This window comes from Mus caroli, unplaced genomic scaffold, assembly GCF_978045245.1.
Source record: "Mus caroli unplaced genomic scaffold, Mus_caroli_1 scaffold_19, whole genome shotgun sequence".
NCBI lineage: Eukaryota > Metazoa > Chordata > Mammalia > Rodentia > Muridae > Mus > Mus caroli.
In genome coordinates this window covers 44782314-44803208 of record NW_028227274.1, presented here as the reverse complement: position 1 = coordinate 44803208, position 20895 = coordinate 44782314, and the positions used below count along the sequence as shown (strand labels likewise).

The following is a 20895-nucleotide window of genomic DNA, read 5'->3' as shown; positions in this document are numbered from 1 at the left end:
ACACGCGCGTGCACACACACACACACACACTTTTTTTTTTAATTTAGCGAAAAAGGAGAAAACAGAATCTCACTGTGTAACCAAGGTTGTCCTCAAATTCATAACCCTTTGTCTCTCAGGTGCTCGGATTATAAACCTATGCTACAATACCCACCTTGTTACATCACATTCTGCAAAGCCACATTTCCATAGAACTTGGCCGGAGGAAGAGGGACATGACAGTAGGTTATAGTTATGAGGTACACTAGGCAAACAACATGCAGCCAGCATCTTGTTCCTTATCTGCAGGGTCTTCCCTACTCACCTCCTTGCCTCTCTCAGTTCTGCTGATGTGGTCTAAGTCACACACAACAAGGGCAACAAGGTACGTTGGCATGCGGGGTGTGGGATGGAAGGTAGTGACAGTCCATCTGCTTCCATTCACATCGATTCTTTCAGACTGACCTGGGGGGATATTTTAGTCCAAATCACTGCAAACCTAGATGATATGCAACCTAGAAATAATTTATCAAAACAGTTGTCCACAAGCCATTTCTTCCTAGTCATTCCCTGTAGTCTAGATTGACTTTTCTCTCTCTAAGCCATCAACACTCCATCGGGTTACTGTGAACCCTCGTCATCCTGGGATCCAAACACGAAGTTAGCAATAGAGAGATAGAAATGTTAATTGCACTGAAATAATCACACTATGGCACAAAAATATGAAAAATACTAATGCTATTCACAAGCATTTGTATATGGACATGTTGAGTGTGTGTGTGTGTGGGGGGGGGTACACACATATTTTCAGAGGCCAGAACTGAGCATCTTGCTCAGTTGTGTTCCATCTTGTCTTTTGAGACAGGGACTTTCACTAAACCTGGAGTTCCCCAGTTCAGCAAGCCCCCGGGGAACGCCCTATCTCTGCCTCCCCCACAATGAGGTGACAGTTGTATTCCTCCATGCCAGGCTTTTTACATGCGTGCTGGAGATCAAACAGATCCTTGTGCTTGCACGGCAAGTATTTACTCACTGTGCATCTCCCAAGTCCCCAGAACTATTTCCAAGTAGTTTCTTTTGTAATGATAACTACTCCAGTATTATCATTACCTACTACACAGTTGAACCATATCACTACACTTTACCCCATAAATGTATAGAATTATTATAATAATTTTAAAATAAAGAGTACATTTGACAGACACAAGGATGGGATCTTAGGCTGGAATCAGCATTCCCAGTGTTGAGGGCTTAACCGAATGTCCAGCCCATGAACATTGTAACTGTGGTCCCCAATCTACAATGTCTTTCCCACCTACTTCTATTTTCTAGTGGAGAACACTTCTCAGGGAATTTAATCTATAGCTGTCTGAGTCTAAAGTGAATCAGAAACTGCAATTCCACCCTTGTCATGTTTCAGAGGGGTCAGCAGTGTCCAGGAACCTACAGCTGAAATCATAAACTCAGACGTTGGTGAGGGCTAGCTGGCTGACGTGTTACATGGTAGTATATAGCTGAAGGATTGTATATAGCAACAGCAAGATTGAGACAGTTTACAGTGGCTCAGCTCCAGTCCAGCAACCCCTTCCAGGCCTTTATTCATTAAAGTCGCATAAACACTGAAAGTCCAGTGTTAATTGAGTGTGAGAGTTACAGAGAGCTAGGTTTTTATATACTATCTTTGGATCTTTAAAAGTTAGAAACCAATACAGTCAATATAAGAAAGTCACCCATGGTAAATAAAACTCATCTATGTTTCAGTTCAGACCAAGGACACTAACCCCTTATCAATAAGGACCCATAGTAGGAGCACTAATTAACGGGCAGGCACACTAACAGTATGTAGAGATGGTATCATGTCCCCAGATTCCCATACATTAAGAAGAGGGATTGATCGTCTCTAAGTGGAAGGGTCAATACTTGTCTCCACGGTTACAATCGATGAAGGCTACTGACACACTGTCTAGAGAAGCTGACATGGAGGCTAACGCTTTCATGTCTATACAATGACAGGAAGCATTACTTACCCAGCTGGGGCATATTGGAAAGAGCCGCATACCCAGGATGATGGATAACTGTAATATTAAAAGTTGCCTTTAGAGCTGGCTCATCAAAACAAGGGAAAACATGCCTGGCAAATGTTGGCTCCATTTGAGTCGCTACCAGGGCTCTGAAATACATTTTTGGGGGAAAATTATTCATTTTTTTTTTGGTCTTAGATCAACGGAAGCAAGTATACACACACACACACACACACACACACACACAGACTCCGCTTCCCGCTACATCTTAGGGTTCTCGTAAGACCTAAATTAAAAAATGATCTCTGTAACTTTCAACCTCAAAATGATTTTTGTCACATTGCATCATAAACCTCTTATAAGCAAAGCAGAGACAAACATAAACATGGAATGTTAGTCCTTGGAAAGCCAGGATGGCTTCTTTGAGAATAATCTGTTGCTTTCATCCATCACCAAAGGGTGAGCCGGTCTGAAGAATGTCTTTGTTTTTTCTTTTCTCAAATGTTTCCTCTTCTTTCTAATTGAAAACGTACAGTTCTATTTTGGACACCTCTGGGGGTAAACCATATGGGTACGTGCCAGCTGAACATTATGTCCTTCAGTTACAGATAGATTGGCCACAGCCCTACTGTGGCTTCTCCTACTTCCGTGGAAAAATACAAAGAAGAGCATACTGCTGTGGTCACTGGAGATTTATGGCAGAAAGCTTAGGGACCAAACCCCATGATGTCAGCTTCACCTTAGTCACATCCTGCCCGAGTGTCTGAAGAGCATGGGTTTCAGCAAACAGCTTTCTCCTCGCTCTTGTTATTTTATTTGCCAAGACTCAGTGACCTGGAGACCTGGCTGTAGAGGACAATAGTGAATGGTGAACTTCCCTTTCAACCGAGGTCCTTACCATCTGCCACGTGTTGACTCTTGCTTCAGGCACCATTCCTAGATAAATAAAGGTAAACCAACACAACCATCCCGAGAGTGCCTGTCTCATCCACTCCTTACCTCTGCAAATCTCTCCTCCATGGCAAAAGAGCTTCTTTGTTTACATAAAAAAATTTACAGCTTTAGGAGGGACATACAAGTAGTAAGGACATTCTGAGACCTCTCATGAAAAAAATAAGAGTGAACCATCTCACAGACAGCCCATTGTGAGTGTCCAAACTTTACTGACAAAGCTATAATTAGCATCCAGCCTGTTTGTTCTTCGTGTTTCCCTCATTTTATTATAGCCTTGTTTGTGGAGGCTTAAGGAAGCCTGTGGTTTCACAGTAGCCTGGTCATTCCGCTACCCACTGAATCATTCTGGGCAGGTCACACAATGGCACTTGTGGCAAATATGACACTCTGCACTGCTACTTGAACTCACACCTGTTGTCATACATTATCAGTGAGCAGCTTGATGACAAGTCACCCGTGCTCCCTACATATTCCAGCCTGGCAAGTCACACTCAATATTGATGGCATTTTTATGTTACAGGTGGGTTGATTATCATTAGGAGTAAACTCAATTCCAAAGTTGTCTGAATTACACCTGATCACAAACTGAATACAAGTCATTGTTTGCCCTCCAATTAGAAAGGACCAGAAGCTAGGGGGTTCTGTCTTCTTCCTCTTCCTCCTCTTCCCTCCTCCTCCTCCTATTCTTTCTTCCTTCTTCCTTTCTTCTTCTTCTTCTTCTTCTTCTTCTTCTTCTTCTTCTTCTTCTTCTTCTTCTTCTTCTTCTTCTTCTTCTTCTTCTTCTCCTTCTCCTTCTCCTTCTCCTTCTCCTTCTCCTTCTCCTCCTTCTCCTTCTCCTTCCTCCTTCATCTTCTTCTTCTTTCTTCTTCTTCTTCTTCTTCTTCTTCTTCTTCTTCTTCTTCTTCTTCTTCTTCTTCTTCTTTCTTCTTCTTCTTCTTCTTCTTCTTCTTCTTCTCCTTCTCCTTCTCCTTCTCCTTCTCCTTCTCCTTCTCCTTCTCCTTCTCCTTCTCCTTCTCCTCCTTCTCCTTCTCCTTCCTCCTTCATCTTCTTCTTCTTCTTCTTTTCTTCTTCTTCTTCTTCTTCTTCTTCTTCTTCTTCTTCTTCTTCTTCTTCTTCTTCTTCTTCTTTTTCTTCTCCTTTTCCTCCTCCTCCTCCTTCTTTAAACTTATGTAATTTACAACAGAAGAACAACTTCACAGCTTTGGGGTTGCTACGAAATATAGCCAGCTTTACTAATATATACAAAAGACCCTTCAGTAGCTTTGCAGTGTTGCACAGAATGGCAAAATTGCCTGTTCTGTGATTTGAGTTGCTGTGTTTGAAAAGAGATACAACATTGAACAGAGAACTGAGTCACCCAAGTTCTCCACTAAGATGAACAGAATAAAATACATTTTTAAAGGCCATGTAACTTTAAGAAAAGTGTTTAAAGCCTCTAGACATCTTCTCCCATGGAATGTGTGAATGGGGTTACTTGATCTTAATGACCAATCAGGTGTCCAAAACCATGATACTGGGGGGTGCTGATGAGAAGGAGGACTAGACACATCTAAGAAGATGCAGAGAAAGCCTACAGGGTGGCCCTGATTAAGCCACCTGGAGCTGGTAGGAGGGATTCCCTCAAGAGTTCATCCATGCCCCTTGGGAAGTCCACACCTCTTGAAACTAGAACACTCTGAACAGATGGTAACATATTAGTACCAAAGAGAATAATATGAAGGGAAAAGGCACATCTCACTACAGAGTATACAATCGGGTACCGGGAGAGCCAAATCCTGAGGCCAAACCACAGAAAGAGAAGTTTGACAGCAGCTCCTCTGCCATGAAGTTTATGAATCTCGAGGAGGTTGCAAGACCCTTAGACGCTTAGTGGAAACAGGATGAGTTTGGTTATGAGTGGTAAATGAAAACTTAGAGGGCTTAGAGGGTTAGCTATAGCAAACCAAACCCAGAGCAGATGCTTCCACGTCCATGGTTTAAGTCTCCTGAGAGATGAAAGAAAAGAAATCCTCATGAGTTTTCTGCAACGGTTTCTCTGCCCGTTTTTTATATAAACACTTCAAGAAAATTCCCCACAAGTCACAACCATTTGGCTCTAACCTTAACTGCAAAGGCCAGAGGCAAGCAGCAGCAAGATGATCTTGCTATACCACATCTGAGAATCACACAGTGAGTGTCTTTGCCTTCTCCCTCTGCCTGTGGAGAGAGAGAGGCTGTCTAGCCTTCAGAACACAAGATGATCTGCCATTCTTTCCTCCCTTCAAATTTTATGGAAGCATTCTATGATGGTGTCCTTTAAGTCTGTGTTTAGTGTGGTCCACTGGTGCGGGAATTACAGTAGGGGAATTTGCCGCCTAGTGCTTCAGCACTGTAGAATATCTTCCACTTCCTCTTATCTTGCTCTAGAATCATGTCTTCACCTCACTCTAGGACTGGAAGAGGTCATTGGGGCCAAGATCCATGCACTTGGGTTAGTAAGTCTATTTCCATAGGAAAGATATCAATTGTATGCACTCAGTAAAACATTTTATTCCAAATTATTTTATGAACTCCATATGGCTACATCTCTCATTAACAATTGATAAATAGCAGAGCTGGTAAGAGATTAAGTAAAATTCTTCAAGAGTTATAATGCCGCAATCTTTAAATATTTTCATGCAGCACACACCCAGAAATCAAAATGTTTAGTAGAGCCACATGTTCAACCATTGGACTGTGGGTCAACGGTTGTCCCATGAATTATGTTTGTTTATTGCGGTGTGTAAGAGAATCTGAAAACTATAGTTTTCACCAGGCAACAAAATATAATAGCTGCAAAATCCACTAGGCCAAAATGATGCCAAATTGGGTTAGGAAGTTCTTCAAAGTAAATGGCCTTGCAATTAGGAGGTCTCTCTTTGAGCAGCTCAAATATAGGAAGATCAGGAAAGCCAGGGAGAGAACATGAGCCAGAGAACAGAACTTTTAGCAAGCAGTAGGTGGTGTTTGCCAAGCCTCGAATGCTGTCAAGGAGTTGGAAGGAGGCACCCAGCTCTAACCTTGAGCTAGTGGAGAGAAGACTCTCAGAAAGCAGCATGAATATTTATTTATTTATTTATTTATTTATTTATTTATTTATTTATTGAAAAGATGTATTTATCTTATATGAGTACACTGCCTTCAGACACACCAGAAGAGGACATCAGCTCCCATTACAAATGGCTGTGAGCCACTAAGTGGTTGCTGGGAATTGAACTCAGGACCTCTGGAAGAGCAGTCAGTGCTCTTAACCGCTGAGCCATCTCTCCAGCCCCCAATGAATATTTCTCAAAGCTGAAACAGTTAAGGCTGGCGTTCATTCTCCCTGAAAATAACTGAAACTAACCCAGAGTCTGGCTGGACTCTGCTCCTACCCACTGAGGACCTAAGAGGCAACTGAACAGCTGGCTGCTTTGGAGGCAGAGCCAGAGTGAGCTGCTGCCTCCAGATGCCTGGCAGTCCTAGGCAAGGTAGGTTGAATGCCCCACAGTAGAACTTTGGGGACCAGGACACTGTGAACCATAACTGGTACATTCTTGTGTCTTATCCAGTAGAGCCACCTAGAAGGGGATCAAGCAACTTAAGGAAACATTACCTGATGGCTGGACTGAGGAAGCAGTGAAGTCAGTAACCACCTTAGCAGAGCAATAAGATAATCTCCGGCTAAGTTAAGGAATGTGGAGGAGAAAGATCAATGACAAAGAAAGCTAGGAAATGTCAAAAGAGGTACATATGTCAGGAAAATAAGGCATCACCTAGGCTAGCGTGAGCAATGGCAAGAAGACGACTTGGAGTAAAAAGTGCCTACTGTGTGACTCTTATGGTGCCTGTCCTACCAGATACCTGTGATGTTTGACCAGCACCTACTAAGATGGACAAGGAGTGGAAGCATAAAGGCAAGAGGTAGATAACTGTGCCTGCTCTACTACAGGTGTCAGCCAGGAATCAGGCCCTGGGGCTGGGAGGAAGGATGCAGGGCGAGAGGGAAGCATCAACAGCAAATGCATATGCTGTTATAGTAACCAGAGCCAGGTTCTCTCGGATTTTGCCTCTGATTGTATTTACAACTTAGTCATGACCAATTGTCTGCCACTTAAAAATAAACATGGAAATATACGGGCTTCACGGGAGGAAAAGGTAGAAGTTTAACTCCACCCCCTAAACTGTAACAAAGAGTGGGAAAATCGAAGCTCTTTTTATTGATATGCATTTGTGATCTGCATGCATTCATGATACTCTAATCACATTGGTTTATAAAAGTTATGGGATGGTAGCAAAAATCACCTCCCAGAAAAACTGTTGGTCACACAAAATATGAGTTCAACACCTACCCTGGCGATGAAACTGCCTCCTTCCTCCCTCTCCATCGACATCACGTGCCTGGTACTAGAGTTCACTGACCTTGTTTTGAGACACACACATTCCTTTCCCAGGATTGCTCAATTTTCTGTTTTGAAAGTGTGTCATACTCCAGGCATTGTGTCAGATTTCTTAGCATAAGAAGCAACTTCCAGGAAGTCTTCTAAAACTCCGAGTTCGCTCTGCCTGATTTTGATCTTGTTACTGTCTCCTTTATCTGACTGCAATAAAGATCTGGATTTTTTTTACAACTCTTCTGTAAATTCCTTCCCTGGGGCTTTCTCATTTCCCTTCTCTAAATTCCTCCCGGCTACCTCTCATATTTTATCAGGTGAATACCATGATCAAAATGCAAGAATATTCCCAAGAATTCAAGAACATGGTTATATATCTGTTCTAATTAAGTTAAGAAGTAGGGACCAGCCAGATGGATCAGTAGGTTAAGATGCTAGCTGCCAAGCCAGCTGATTTTAGTTTGATCCCCAGGACCCAGAGGTGGAAGGAGAAACACGGTTCCCAAAAGTTATCTCCTGAGCTTCATACACACAAACACAGGCACAGCATAAGTAAATGCAAATTTTTAAAAGAAGAAACTTCAAATAACTTAAAAGTAAAAAGGAGCTTGTAAAACCCTGCCATGTTAAATTACAGATGTGAACCCCAATTTCCTGGGAACTTAGAACAAGGGACAACAGACTCAATGCTTCTGCTTCTGAATTCTAAAGGTATGGAATAATTGGGATGAAATATAGTAAAGCATACTTGTGAATAAAACCTTTCTAAAGATTTTTTTTTTTTTGAGACAGGGTCTTTCTACATAGCCCTGGCTGGCCTTGAACTCACAGAGCTCTGCCCACCTCTGTCCCATGACTGTGGGATTAATAGCACATACCACTACACATAGCTCTGAAAGGTAATTAAAGAAGACTTACCTAAGTGGAACAGTTGGGAAGATAATGTCTGAGTAGGGAACTAAAGAGACCCTAGCGGAAGCGCAGTTATAGAGTTGCTCTCTGATTACAAACAAGGCTCAAAAAGTTGCAAGAGAACATCAAGTAATTCCAGTGTCTAAGAGATAAATGCAACAAAAAAAAAAAAACCCTATTTAATGAGGGGAAAAAACAAAAGCAAAACCCTATTTAAATAGCTAAAAGAGACAGAACTTACAACACCAAGTGTTGGCAAAGAAATACAGCAACTAGAATTCTCTGTTACTATTGACGAAAGTTGCAAGTGGTCAAATGCCTTGGAAAATTGTTTTTTGCATTTTTCAAACATACACCTACCATGTTATACAGCCATTCTACCCTTGATACAGTATCAAAAGAAGCAAATTTACATAAAGATCTCTGTGTGGATATTTCTGGAATATCCACATTTCTTCTTCTTTTTTTTAAAGATGTGCGCCACGGGCTTTTTCTTTTTTTTCTTTCTTTTTTTAAGTTTTATTTATTATTATATGTAAGTATTTATTATTATATGTAAGTATTATATGTAAGACACACCAGAAGAGGGCATCAGATCTCATTACAGGTGGTTGTGAGCCACCATGTGGTTGCTGGGATTTGAACTCAGGACTTCGTGAATAGCAGTCAGTGCTCTTAACCACTGAGCCATCTCGCCAGCCCAAAAATTCAGCTTTTTTTTTTTTTTTTTTTTTGGTTTTTCGAGACAGGGTTTCTCTGTATAGCCCTGGCTGTCCTGGAACTCACTCTGTAAACCAGGCTGGCCTCGAACTCAGAAATCCGCCTGCCTCTGCCTCTCGAGTGCTGGGATTAAAGGCGTGCGCCACCACGCCTGGTAGATTTCTTTGTAACAAAATATTTTGTAGTAGATTTCTTTGTAATACTGGAAATGATCTAAATATCTTATAAATGTGTTTGAGAACAAATGGAAAGTCATTTTTAATATTCTGAATTATAGGTTAAAAACAAATGGACAATAAAAGATACATTGTGGGAACTCAGGCTTTAGAAAGCTGGAGTAGGAAGACTGGAAGATGCTGGTGGAGAATGGACCCTGCCCTGAACAGTCTTTCGAAAGCTGATGTGGACAGCTCAAGAAGAATCTGGAATTCTTTTTTTTTTTTTTCAATTCTTTTTTTTATTCACTTCACATCCGATCACAGTCCCTCTTCCTCCTCTCCTCCCAATCCCATCCTTACAAATCCCTCCCCTCATTACTCCCATCCCTACTCAGAGAAGAGGAAGCCCCCTTGGGTACCACCCATCCTAGGACATCCAGTCACAAAAAGACTAAGTTCATCCTTTCACAGAGGACAAGCCATACAGGGGAAGGGGATCCAATGGCAGGCAACAGAGTCAGAGACAACTCCTGCGCCAATTGAAGACCAAGCTATACATCTGCTACAAATGTGTAGGGGGCCTAGATTCAGCCCCTACATGTTCTTTGTTTGATGGTTCAGTTTCTGTGATGCCCCATGGGCCCAGGCTAGTTGACTATGTAGGTCGTCTTGGGGTGTCCTTGACCCTCTATTCTCCACTATTTGACAAGACTCCCTGAGCTCTGCCTGCTGTTTGGCTGTGGGTCTCTGCAACTGTTTTCATATGCTGTTCAATTAAGCCTCTTGGGAGACAGTTATGCAATCAGTTTGGCAATTTCTCAGAAAATTGGGAACAGTTCTACCCCAAGACCCAGCCATACAACTCCTGGACATATACCCAAAAGATGCTACACCATACTACAAAGACACTTGCTCATCTAGGCTCATAACAGCTTTATTTGTAATAGCACAAAACTGGAAACAACCTAGATATCCCTCAACTGAAGAATGAATAAAGAAAATGTGGTATGTTTACACAATGGAATACTAGTCACCTATTAAAAACAAAGACATCAGCCTCCCAGCACTCGGGAGGCAGAGGCAGGTGGATTTCTGAGTTCGAGGCCAGCCTGGTCTACAAAGTGAGTTCCAGGACAGCCAGGGCTACACAGAGAAACCCTGTCTCAGAAAACCAAAAAAACAAAACAAAACAAAACAAAACAAAACAAAACAAAACAAACAAAAACCAAAGACATCATGAATTTTGCAAGCAAATGGATGGAATTTGAGATTATCATCCTGACTGAAGTAGCCCAGACCTAGAAAGACATCCATGGTATGCACTCACTTATAAGTGGATATTAGCCAGAAAGCACAAGATAACCATGCTATAATCCACAGACCCAAAGAAACTAAGTAACAAAGAAGGCCCAAGGGAGGATGCTTGAATCTTACACAGAAGGAAAAACAAAATAGCTGTCATAGATGGATGGAGGAAGGGAACTGAGTGAGAGAGGGGTTGAAAGAGGAGGTTGACAGATGGGGATCAGGTGTGGGGAAAGGAGGTGTAGGAAAGGACTGGGAGTGAGAATGGAAATTGATGGGGGCATCTCTGGGACAAACTGGAAACCTGGGACAGGGGAGGCTCACAGGAGTCTATTGGGCAACCTTAGCTGAGACTCCTAGCAGCTGGGGATATGGAGACTGATGTGGGCATCTCCTGTAACCAGTGAAAGGAGGGGGACGTCAACCCACCCACAAAACCCAAAATCTGTCCTGCCTGCAAGATGAAGCAGAGACCGAGGGAATGACTAATGACTGCCCTAACTTGAGACCCATCTCATGGCAGAGAGCCAACCCTGAGACTATTAATGATACTCTGGTATGCTTGCAGACAGGAGCATAGAATCTGGAATTTCTAACGAAGGTTTGAACTTTATTAGTAAATTTTCTGAGGGGTTCAGGTTAAAGATCTGACTCTGGGGTCTGGCGAGATGGCTCAGTGGTTAAAGAGCACATATTACTGTGTTCAACCCCTAACACCCACATAGTGGTCCACAATTACCAGTAACTCTAGTTCCAGGGGATCTGGCATCCTCTTCTGACCTCCATGGCTATCACTCACTCATGGAACACAGACTCATGCAAAACATTTGAATGTACAATACAAATAAATAAGTCTTTAAAAAAAAAAGAGAGAGAGAGATCTCTCCCAAAGTCTATTTATGTTGCAACAGTAGTAAGTGGCCATAGCCTCTGGTATTGTTTTAAATATTGTTTTCCTCAGCACATGCCTGCACTTGGAAAGATGAGGCAGAAGGATAGTGACTTGGGAGCCAGTTTGGACTGAACAGCAAGAACCTATTTCAAAAACAAAATTAAAAAACCTGCCTTTCTTACATCAGTGTACTCATCTTCAAGGAACAGAAACAGAACATGACGCCCAGTACTCTTGAGCTGGTGGCATTAACCTTACCCTCAGGATTGTATTCATCAAGGGTTTCATTAGTTCTTTAAAATGGCCAGGGTCAAGTTGTAGGAATTTAGAATGTTTGACTGACTCATGTGGTATATACCAGAAAAAAACAAACAAACAAAACAAAACAAAAAAACCCACAGGCTCTAATGATGAAGCAACCATCACCAAATGAACAAATGTGCTTCCATATAAGAACATGATATAAATCCCCTGCAGTGGATTCCAAAGGACAATAGCACTTGTACACAGCAGAGTTGGTAGTACAATGTCTTATGGACGTCTCAATAATTGATTAGAAACGATGAAACAATACTATACCTCGGTTGTGTGTGCTGGGTGATGAGCTGCTGGTAGGCTATCACCAAAATTTACCTTTCAGAACTCAGATGTGTAAAACCAACTGTCTCACACTCCGAGATCTACATTTTTCACTCAAGACACAGAAAAAAAAAAAAAAACATGCAGGCTCATCAATTAGAGGAACTTGATTGTGACCGTGTAAATCAATCTTGTGCCAGGGAAAAGCCAGTTCAAAACCCAAACTTCTTTTCAAGACGCACTAGTTCTTTAGGATAAAAAAAAAAATCTAAGATGCATCTTTCTACTCCCAGATGTCCTAGTGAAAAAGGAAAAGAAAGATGAAACTTCTCAGAAAGAGAAGAGTTTGCCTCCTAACCGGATCCATGTGACAGCGTTTTCTGGACTGGCGTGACATGAGTCACAATAACTCACAATAACCAAGGCTCAGTGGTTTTCAATGATGCAAAGATCCTCTTCTGGGCTCCTACGTGTTCAGTCCCTCACCAGAGCCTGGCTAACCTCCCTTTGAAGCCATCTTAAACAGTTGCTTCTATAGTGTCCACTACAATATTTATTTTTATTCTTGGCATGGTGTAGCTATCTAGCCAACACCCTCCATCCTCTAGAGTCCCTCAGACCTCCAATGCAGTGTTTAGGGTCCATGACCTAAGACACTTGTATTCTGTGAATTAGGAACCACGCTCTTTGTAGTGTCAGGCTGACAAGGCTCCCATGAAACTACTTTGACTGTACTCCTACATAGTTCCTGGATTAATCTGACCTCAGGGTCAATCTGCAGGCAATATGGAGACTACAAACATTCCTCCCTTGCTTACAGTAGGAACAGTTCTGAGGTGTGGCTCAGTCTTGGGAACGTTTTTTGCTAGGGCTTCATCTGATCTCACATCCTATGTTGACTTTTCCCCCAGTCAGACCACACCAGTCTGTATCTCTTCTTTCCTGGAAACACTTTCTAAAAAAATCGCTTTCAGGGCACAGGAGAGATGGCTCACAGGCTACTTTTCCAGAAGACCTGGGTTTGGTTCCCAGCACTGAGATGGTTAGCTATCTCTACCTCCAGTCCTAGGAGATCAAATGGCCTCTTCTGGCTTCTGTAGGCACCAGGCAAGCTCACAGCCACAAACACATGTGCAGACAAAACATGAATGCACATAAAATAAAATAAAATAAAATAAAATGGTTTTTAAAAAGAAATTACTTTTCCAGGAGAATTTGAGTTCATACCCTTGTCAAACATACTTGCTCTCTCCATCCCACCCCTCTTTCTCACTCTCTCTCTCCCCTCCATTCCTGCCTCCCTATAGTAAAGGGACTCACCTACCTCATTGTTCAGTAACCTTTTTACCCAAAGAGTATAAAATTAAGTCTGGATCAATATATTCAAGATTAACCAATATAATACGTTATGTTAAGAAGCTAAAGAAGAAAAATCATATTATCACAAAAAATTATGTGGAAAAGGTATTTCATAAAGTCCAACAACTGTTCATACGAAATGCATAAAGAACTCAAGAAACTAGGCATTAACACACCAAATAATCCAATTAAAAATGGGGTGCAGATCTAAATAGAGAATTCTCGGAAGAGGAATCTCAAATGGCCAATAAATAAATAAATAAATAAATAAATAAATAAATAAATAAATAAATAACAAAAAAAGAAAAACAATGAAATATTAACAGGATTGAGAGACCCGGAGGGGATAGGGACTCTACAGGAAGACTAAGAGTCAACTGACCTGGACCATTGGGGACTCCCAGAGACTGAACCACCAACCAATGAGTATATATGGTCTGGACCTAAGCCCCCTCCCTATATATGTAGCAGATGTTGAGTCTCCATGTGGGTCCCCCAACTACTGGAGTAGAGTCTGTCCCTGAATCTGTCGTCTGCCTGCATATCCCGTTCCCCAGGCTGCCTTACCTGGCCTCACTGGGAGAGGATGTGCTAGTCCTGCACTGACTTGATGTGCTTGGGTGGAGTGATGCTCAGGGAGGCCTCAGAATTCTCAGCTACTTTGAAAAGAAATATGACAGTTTTTCAGAAAATTGGGAACTGATCTACCTCAAGACATAGCTGTACCACTTTGGGGCATGTATTCAAAGGTTGCTCCATCCTACCATAAGGATCTCCCTGGGAAGCAGAAATAGAATAGATTTTGAAGGTGGACTGGGGGCAGGAACTAGGTGGGAACAGGAGGGATCAGACTGGAGGAATGAAGGAAGAGCTCAATGGGGAAACGACTGGACCTGGTGGGGTGGCATTTTGGGAGTGAAGTTAAAACCTAGCGCAATGGAAACTCTGTGGGATCTATGAGGGTGTCCCTAGCAAAGACTCCTTCCTAGTGATGGGGTGTTGTGGAGCCTGAATCCTCCATCTCCTATAACAAGGCATGGCTGCTAGTGGCACCAAGCCAGCTGCAAAACCTTCAACCTACAATTTGTCCTTTCTGCAAGATGTGCCAGGGTAAAAGTGATGTAGAAGTTGTGGGAGTGGCCAACCAATAAGTTGTCCAACTTGAGACCCATGCTGTGAGACTGAGCTCGTGTCTGACAATGCCTGGAGGGCCAGGAACCAGAGACTGGATAGCCCAAAGACTTACGTAGTACCAAACTCGACTGGTTAAAAAAAAAAATCAATGGAATGATGCCTAATGATACTCTGCACAGTGTCCTAACACCTACTGTTAATTGTATCTATTCCAGGGATGGAGGAACAGACTCAGGGAAGTGCAGAGACAGGCTCAGCAGCAAACTCAGGGTCTGGGCAGCAGTCACGGTGTACTGGACCACCCGATATCATTCTATACAGGTTCTTTGTGACCCCAGCTTCAAGCATATTTTTGTTTTGGGTCTAGAAGCAGAGGCAGAACAACTTGTTGGTAATAGCTCTTCAGAAACTCCCATCTGAACTCTCTTTGGGCTTTGATGTTCTGAAAATCTGGTTCATCTTGACTGGTACAATAGGAAAATGGACTGGCTCTCTCCTCTCCCGTGTTAGCTGACATGGACAGAACAGAGAGACAGGACAGGTCGGCTTTCCCTACCAAGACAGAGAGAAAGAAAGGCAGGGTCCAGCAAACAAGCCAAGATGTGTGGACAGTAGAAACCTCTGCCACGTGCCCTGTGTTTCAGCTCTTTTGTCTGCAAGACTGAGGCTCGGTTATGTCAAACCATTCTCAGTGTAGTGTGACTTGTTTCTCACACCATTGCTTTTTATTTTTATTCTTTTGGTTTTCCGAGACAGGGTTTCTCTGTATAGCCTGGCTGTCCTGGAACTCACTCTGAAGTCCAGGCTGGCCTTGAACTCAGAAATCCTCCTGCCTCTGCCTCCGGAGTGCTGGAATTAAAGGCGTGTGCCACCACTGCCTGGCTTCACATCATTCTTAAGAGAAAATTTCAAGTTGTTTTTCAAGAACTAATGCATTGACAGAGGAAAAGCGAACACATTGCACTTTAAAAGTTAAGATGGCTTATCCACTAAAGGGGCTCATTAAACGTATTTAAGACCTTTGAAACTTTGAAAAAAAAACTTGTTAGAGGTGGTTTAGCATTTGCTTCAATGTGGTTGCTGCCCCTCAGCATCCAAAAACATTTCCTCTAATAAAGGGCAGTATACACAGATCTGTGCAGAGAGTACAAATGTTCCCCCAATGAGTGAATGAAGGAAGTTATTATCCAATTTTCACAATATTGGCAGCTTTTCAGTAGTGTGACCTCAGAGAGTGCAAGATTCTTGAGCAGTGGCTGGAAACACCCCCCTGTCAGAGAAATTACCGAAAGCGAGTGTATGAAGAACATGTGTACAGTTAGGTGGGATCGAATCCCAACAGAAGAATTGCAGAAGGGTCTGGCTCAGGGTTTGGTAGAACGCGCCATATGCCACAGATTGTCAGCAAAAGGAGATGAGAGCCCTGATGGAGGCAGGTCAGAAAATTGAATTGCTATTCTGTTAGTAAAACAAAACACACAGAAAAGGATATGGGACAGACAACCCTGCCTCGGGTATGTTTCTAGAGCTGCAGCTATCCGGGTTGAGTGGAGCAGGGCGGAGCAAAGCTGAGAGAGAGCTCAGAGCTTCCTAGCAGAGAATATTGAGAAAAGAAAGGTGCTTCTAGCTTCTCCCCGACTTTAAGGCCAGAAGCACTGGATGGTTCTGAACCCTTTGGTGGAGAGTAGATGCAAACAGGTGTGTTTCTGGGGTCTCTTGGTCACTAGCAGTAATTGATCCAAATATCAATCTTTAAGAACGAAATCATTTGTTTAGAGAGTTAAAATGTTCTGGATAGAGAAAGGCTTTCTTAAAACAACAACAAAACCGAAAAATTCTGAGATTAAAAACAACCCCAATGTGGACAACTTGGATGAGCAGAAGTAGGGCTGAAAAGTAACCGGAGGAGAGACCTGGGTCTCAATGTCTTCAGAGTTTCAGAGGTGAAAGAAGGAAGCCTTCATCTCTAGAAGAGGAGAAAATGTATTTCTCAGGGTAGAAGATGGATGAACACTGAGGGCAGGCGGGGTTGCATGCAGGACCGGGCCATAGCCCTTACCTGAGCTCATCTTCATCATGGTAGAGGTTCAGAAAGAGTCCTTCTAAGCCAACCTGAAGCACCTGGCCAGAGAAGTGGAAACTCAGCTCATATCTGCTACCTGGCTCCAAGGATTGGCCCAGATCCAGCACCATGAATTGCATGTCCGGCGCAAACCACACATTCTCCACCGGCATGCGGCCTACAGTGGCGTTCCTAGTGTCTGGGGCCAGAGGACCCCACACTTCCACTTGCTTGTAATTCAGAAGGAAGCTATGCAGCAACAATCTCGAGGTGGCCACTGTGCAGTGTACAATGATGTTCACGCGACCCGTGAAGGTCAAATTCGGTGGGGACAGCTTATCCGGCTGTAGCCAGGGCCACAGCTCCAGATCATAGTGAAGTGGGACAAGCCAGGGAGGCAGGCGCAGATGATCCCAGGGCCCCGACGGAGGTCCCAAGTCTTGGGAGGTCCCCACCGTAGGCTCCTGTGCAGGGGTTGGTAGCGCCCACTCCTGGCCGCCGGGAGGCCACAATGAGGTGTTCTTCACCCGGGAGTTACCCTGCTCCGAAGGCTGGACGTGCACGCAGCTGCCATACAAGGAAGCCAGAGCCACTAGCACCAGCAGGAGCACGGCTGTCAGCGCGGCCAGCAGCAGGGCCACCCCGCGGCTCACATAGACGCCGGAGCTGAAAGGACGGCTCATGGCGGGAGACTGGGGTAGGAGAGCTCGGAGACTAGCGACAGACAGCGGGTTAAACCCAGGACGGGATGTGCAAGGATGGGACACCTTCCCAGTCCCTCCGCTCTTGTTCTGTCCCTCCTCCTCTAGGAGCCTGAGAAGACTGGGACTGAAGAAAGCGCCTGGGACCACGGTTTTCCCCTCCCCTAACCAGATCCAGATCCTGCCTACCTACCCGCGCCCCATCAGACATTGGGAGGAAGGGCGGACCCCTCACTCCCTTTGGTCCTCACGGGGAGGCACCGTCAAACAAAGCTCCCATCTGGATGTCCTCGACGGTTGTTTGTTTGTTTGTTTGTTTGTTATTTTGGATTACTGGGACTGACTGAGTAAGAAAGGGTCAGGTTCCTGAGGGAGGGGGTGGGATGAAGTTTTGAAGACGCTCTCCAAGCTGAGTCTGCAAAGAGCGACCAAGGCGCCTTAGTAAACAAACATCTGAACCAAAGTTGGTGTCCCCAAGTCACGTTCAGATTAAACTGGGTACACACGCTGCTCAGACAGCAAGCGTGAGTTAAGGGGTTTTGCTGGATCTGGGAGACTAAAAATCAATCAATCAAACAAACAAACAAACAAAAGCAGGGAGCAGAGAGCGATACCTAGTGTATGGAAAGGAGCGAAGCGAGTGGACGGACGAAAAGCCTCCGCTTAGGTCCGCGACTTTGCCAGGAGCAGGATTTGGGTCTCTGTTTATTCATAAGGCAAGAGGAACTCCTGCTTATAAAATCCGATCATCTCAAGCAAAGAAGATAAAGCTCTCTCTCCAGGGGCTGCACTGTTTTCTGGTGGTGCCCTAACTTAAAGCGTTCTTTGGCACGCCAGGCATCTGTTTGCTATTTAGCCTGTGTGTCTGGGCGGGTTCTCCGCCTGTGCGCGGAGTCCTGTCTTGGCTCTGCAGGCACCAGAGTACAAGCTGCTGGGCGAATTTTAAAAAGCCATGATTAAGATCTGTTGAAGGCTGAAGATGCGTTTCAGAGTATCCAGTCTTTAAACATCTTTTTCCCTCCAGAGTTGTTGGTGGAAAAGCTTCTGCCTGGCAGCTGTGACAGAGGATTAGCATTTCCATTTTGCCCTTAATTCTCCCACTGATGAAATCCTTTCAGCTGAGGGTGGACGGCACCGAACCCCGAGGGAAATGTGTGTTTCCTCCTTCCTCCAACCGAAATCAATCAAATCAACACCACTAAAACGCGGAGGTAGAAGTCAGTTTGATAGTAAACTTGTAAAGATGCCCTGTCATCTGTGGGCCAGTCTCCTGCTCCTTGGTTGGCTTTGCTTCTTCAGAAAAGAGAAAATCGGGTTTAAAAATAATTGTGACCATGTGCCTGATTCTCAGAAGATTTTGGGTGGACATGAGAAGCAAGTTTCCTCTCTGCTGTGACCTAAGGTCACAAGGTTTGTCATCAGATGGAAACTGTGACTGAGCTAGTTAATTGATCAACTAATAAATCGATTAATACATTGATTTTATGCTCCCCATTTCTCCCTCCCACCCTCACTCTCCCAGACAGAGAAACAGAGGCAGAGAGACAGAAACTAAGAGACAGAGACAAAGAGAGACACAGAGAGAGTCAGAGAGAGACAGATATATAGAGATGGAGACAGAAAGAGAAATAGAATCATAGGATTACAGGCATAGACACAATGGCCAGTTCCTTCTATTTTTATGTGCACATTCTATAGATATTTTCTTTGAGATTATTATGGACATTATATTTGATATTTCTAAGTGACATCAGAGCTAGAGAGATAGCTCAGAGGTTAAGAGGACTGGCTATTCTTCCATAGGTTCTGAGTTCATTTCCCAGAAACCACATGGTGGCTCATAACCATCTATAATGAGATAAGTAATAACATCTATAATAATCTTCTGGCCTGCAGGCATACATGCAGCCAGAGTGTTGTATACATAATAAATAAATAAATCTTTGAAGGCTGGAGAGATGGCTCAGTGGTTAAGAGCACTGAGTGCTCTTCCAGATGTCCTAAGTTCAAGTCCCAGCAACCACATGGTGGCTCACAACCATCTGTAATGGGATCCAGTGCCCTCTTCTGGTGCCCTCACTGAAGATCGCTGCAGTGTACTCACATACATTAAATAAATAAATAAATAAATAAATAAATAAATAAATAAATAAATCTCTACGTGATATCAATGGTTTCAATTTATACCAACTTAACTCAGAGACCACAAAGACTCTGGTCCTATTCAGAGCTACCCATTTCTTCTATTAATTTCATAGACTACACCTTTATGTGTGCAAAATAATAAAATGTCATAAAAAGCAGTGACGTTGAAACAACAATTTAAAATCTCCAGCTAAAAAAAAGTTTTAGTGCATATGGATTCACTGGAGCATTTGACCAGAATCTCAAAGAAGACTTAGCAGTAGAGTGCCTCAAAATATTCTATAAATTAAGAATGGGAAGGACATTCCTGAAATATTTTTATGAAGTCAGTATTACCCCAATAGCAAAACCAGATGAAAGCACAAGAGTAAAAAAGAACACAACTGCAGCCTGCTCCCAGATCAATGTAGATGCAGCAGTTCTCAAGGAACGCCCACAGCCCAAAGTCCAGAACACACCTGAAACTCCATTCACCATGAATGGCTCGGGAAGATTCAGTATATAACAAATCAGAAAACATTACAAATTATGTAAGTGGGCTCAAGATACGAATTCAATGTGATTAGAAACAAAATTATTCAAAGAAATAGAAAACACTTAGAATTAATACAGAAATTTAAAAAAAACTGGATCAATAAAGCAATCTTGATCAATAAGAAAACTGGTGTAGATGTCAGCATACCAGATTTCAAATTCTACTACTCAGCATAGCAATAGAAACAGCATTGTACTGGAACAAAAACAGACACATAGATCAATGGCTTTGAAGAAAAGAACCAGACATGGGTCCATGCACCTAAAGCCATATGATATTTTTACAGATGCCAAAAATATACACTGGGAAAGGTGGTGGTTTGAATATGCTTGTCCCAGGGAGTGGCACTATTAAGAGGTATGGCCTTGTTGGAGAAAGTGTATCACTGTGAGAGTGGGTTTTGAGACCTCCTCCTAGCCACATGGGAGACAGTGTGCTCCTGGCTTCCTTTGGATGAAGATGTAGAACTCTCAGCTCCTCCTGTACCATGTCTGCCTGGACACTGCCATGCTTCCACCTTGATGATAATGGACTGAACCTCTGAACCTGTAAGCCAGCCTCAATTCAATGTTGTCCTCTCTGAGACTTACCTTGGTCATGGTGTCTCTTCACAGGAATAAAACCCTAACTAAGACAGGTGGGTCAGGGGATAGCCACAGCAACAGGTGGTTTGGGGGAAACTGGATATCTACACGTATAAGAATGAGGCTCTATCCTTATTTCTCACACTGCAAAGAAATCAACTCAAAATAGATTAAGAATCTCAGTATAGGATCTGGAAATTTGAAACCATTTTAGGTAAAAGTAAAGAGAGCACATTTCAACACACTAGCATAAATAAGGGCTTTCTAACAGGACTCTGGTTGTTCCCATTGTACAACAGTGGCCCGACTGTTACGTGGGTAACCAACTGCTCTGTGGCTGGATTTGAGACTTACTCCACAGGAGGGAATCCATACCCAGGACTTAGTCCAAAGTCCATGGGTGGGAAGTTCATAAGTCTTAGGGAGGAATTTACTACAGTTCGCCAAATGGACATGTTGTCAAA

The 20895-nt window shown here is 43.2% G+C and overlaps 1 protein-coding gene across 2 annotated transcripts in view; it reads right to left on the bottom strand.

The window, feature by feature from the left end:
* Lvrn (laeverin) overlaps positions 1–17250 on the bottom strand; it is a 56756-nt gene extending 39506 nt beyond the window's left edge. For both annotated transcript variants that reach the window (XM_021150951.3, XM_085833459.1), the window contains exons 1-3: positions 16464–17250; positions 2007–2149; positions 305–444 (exon numbers count right to left, since the gene is read on the bottom strand). In XM_021150951.3, coding sequence (XP_021006610.1) covers positions 305–444; positions 2007–2149; positions 16464–17149 — 969 coding nt within the window. In that variant the 5' untranslated portion in view covers positions 17150–17250. The remainder of the gene's footprint in view (positions 1–304; positions 445–2006; positions 2150–16463) is intronic.
* Between the last annotated feature and the right edge of the window lie 3645 nt (positions 17251–20895).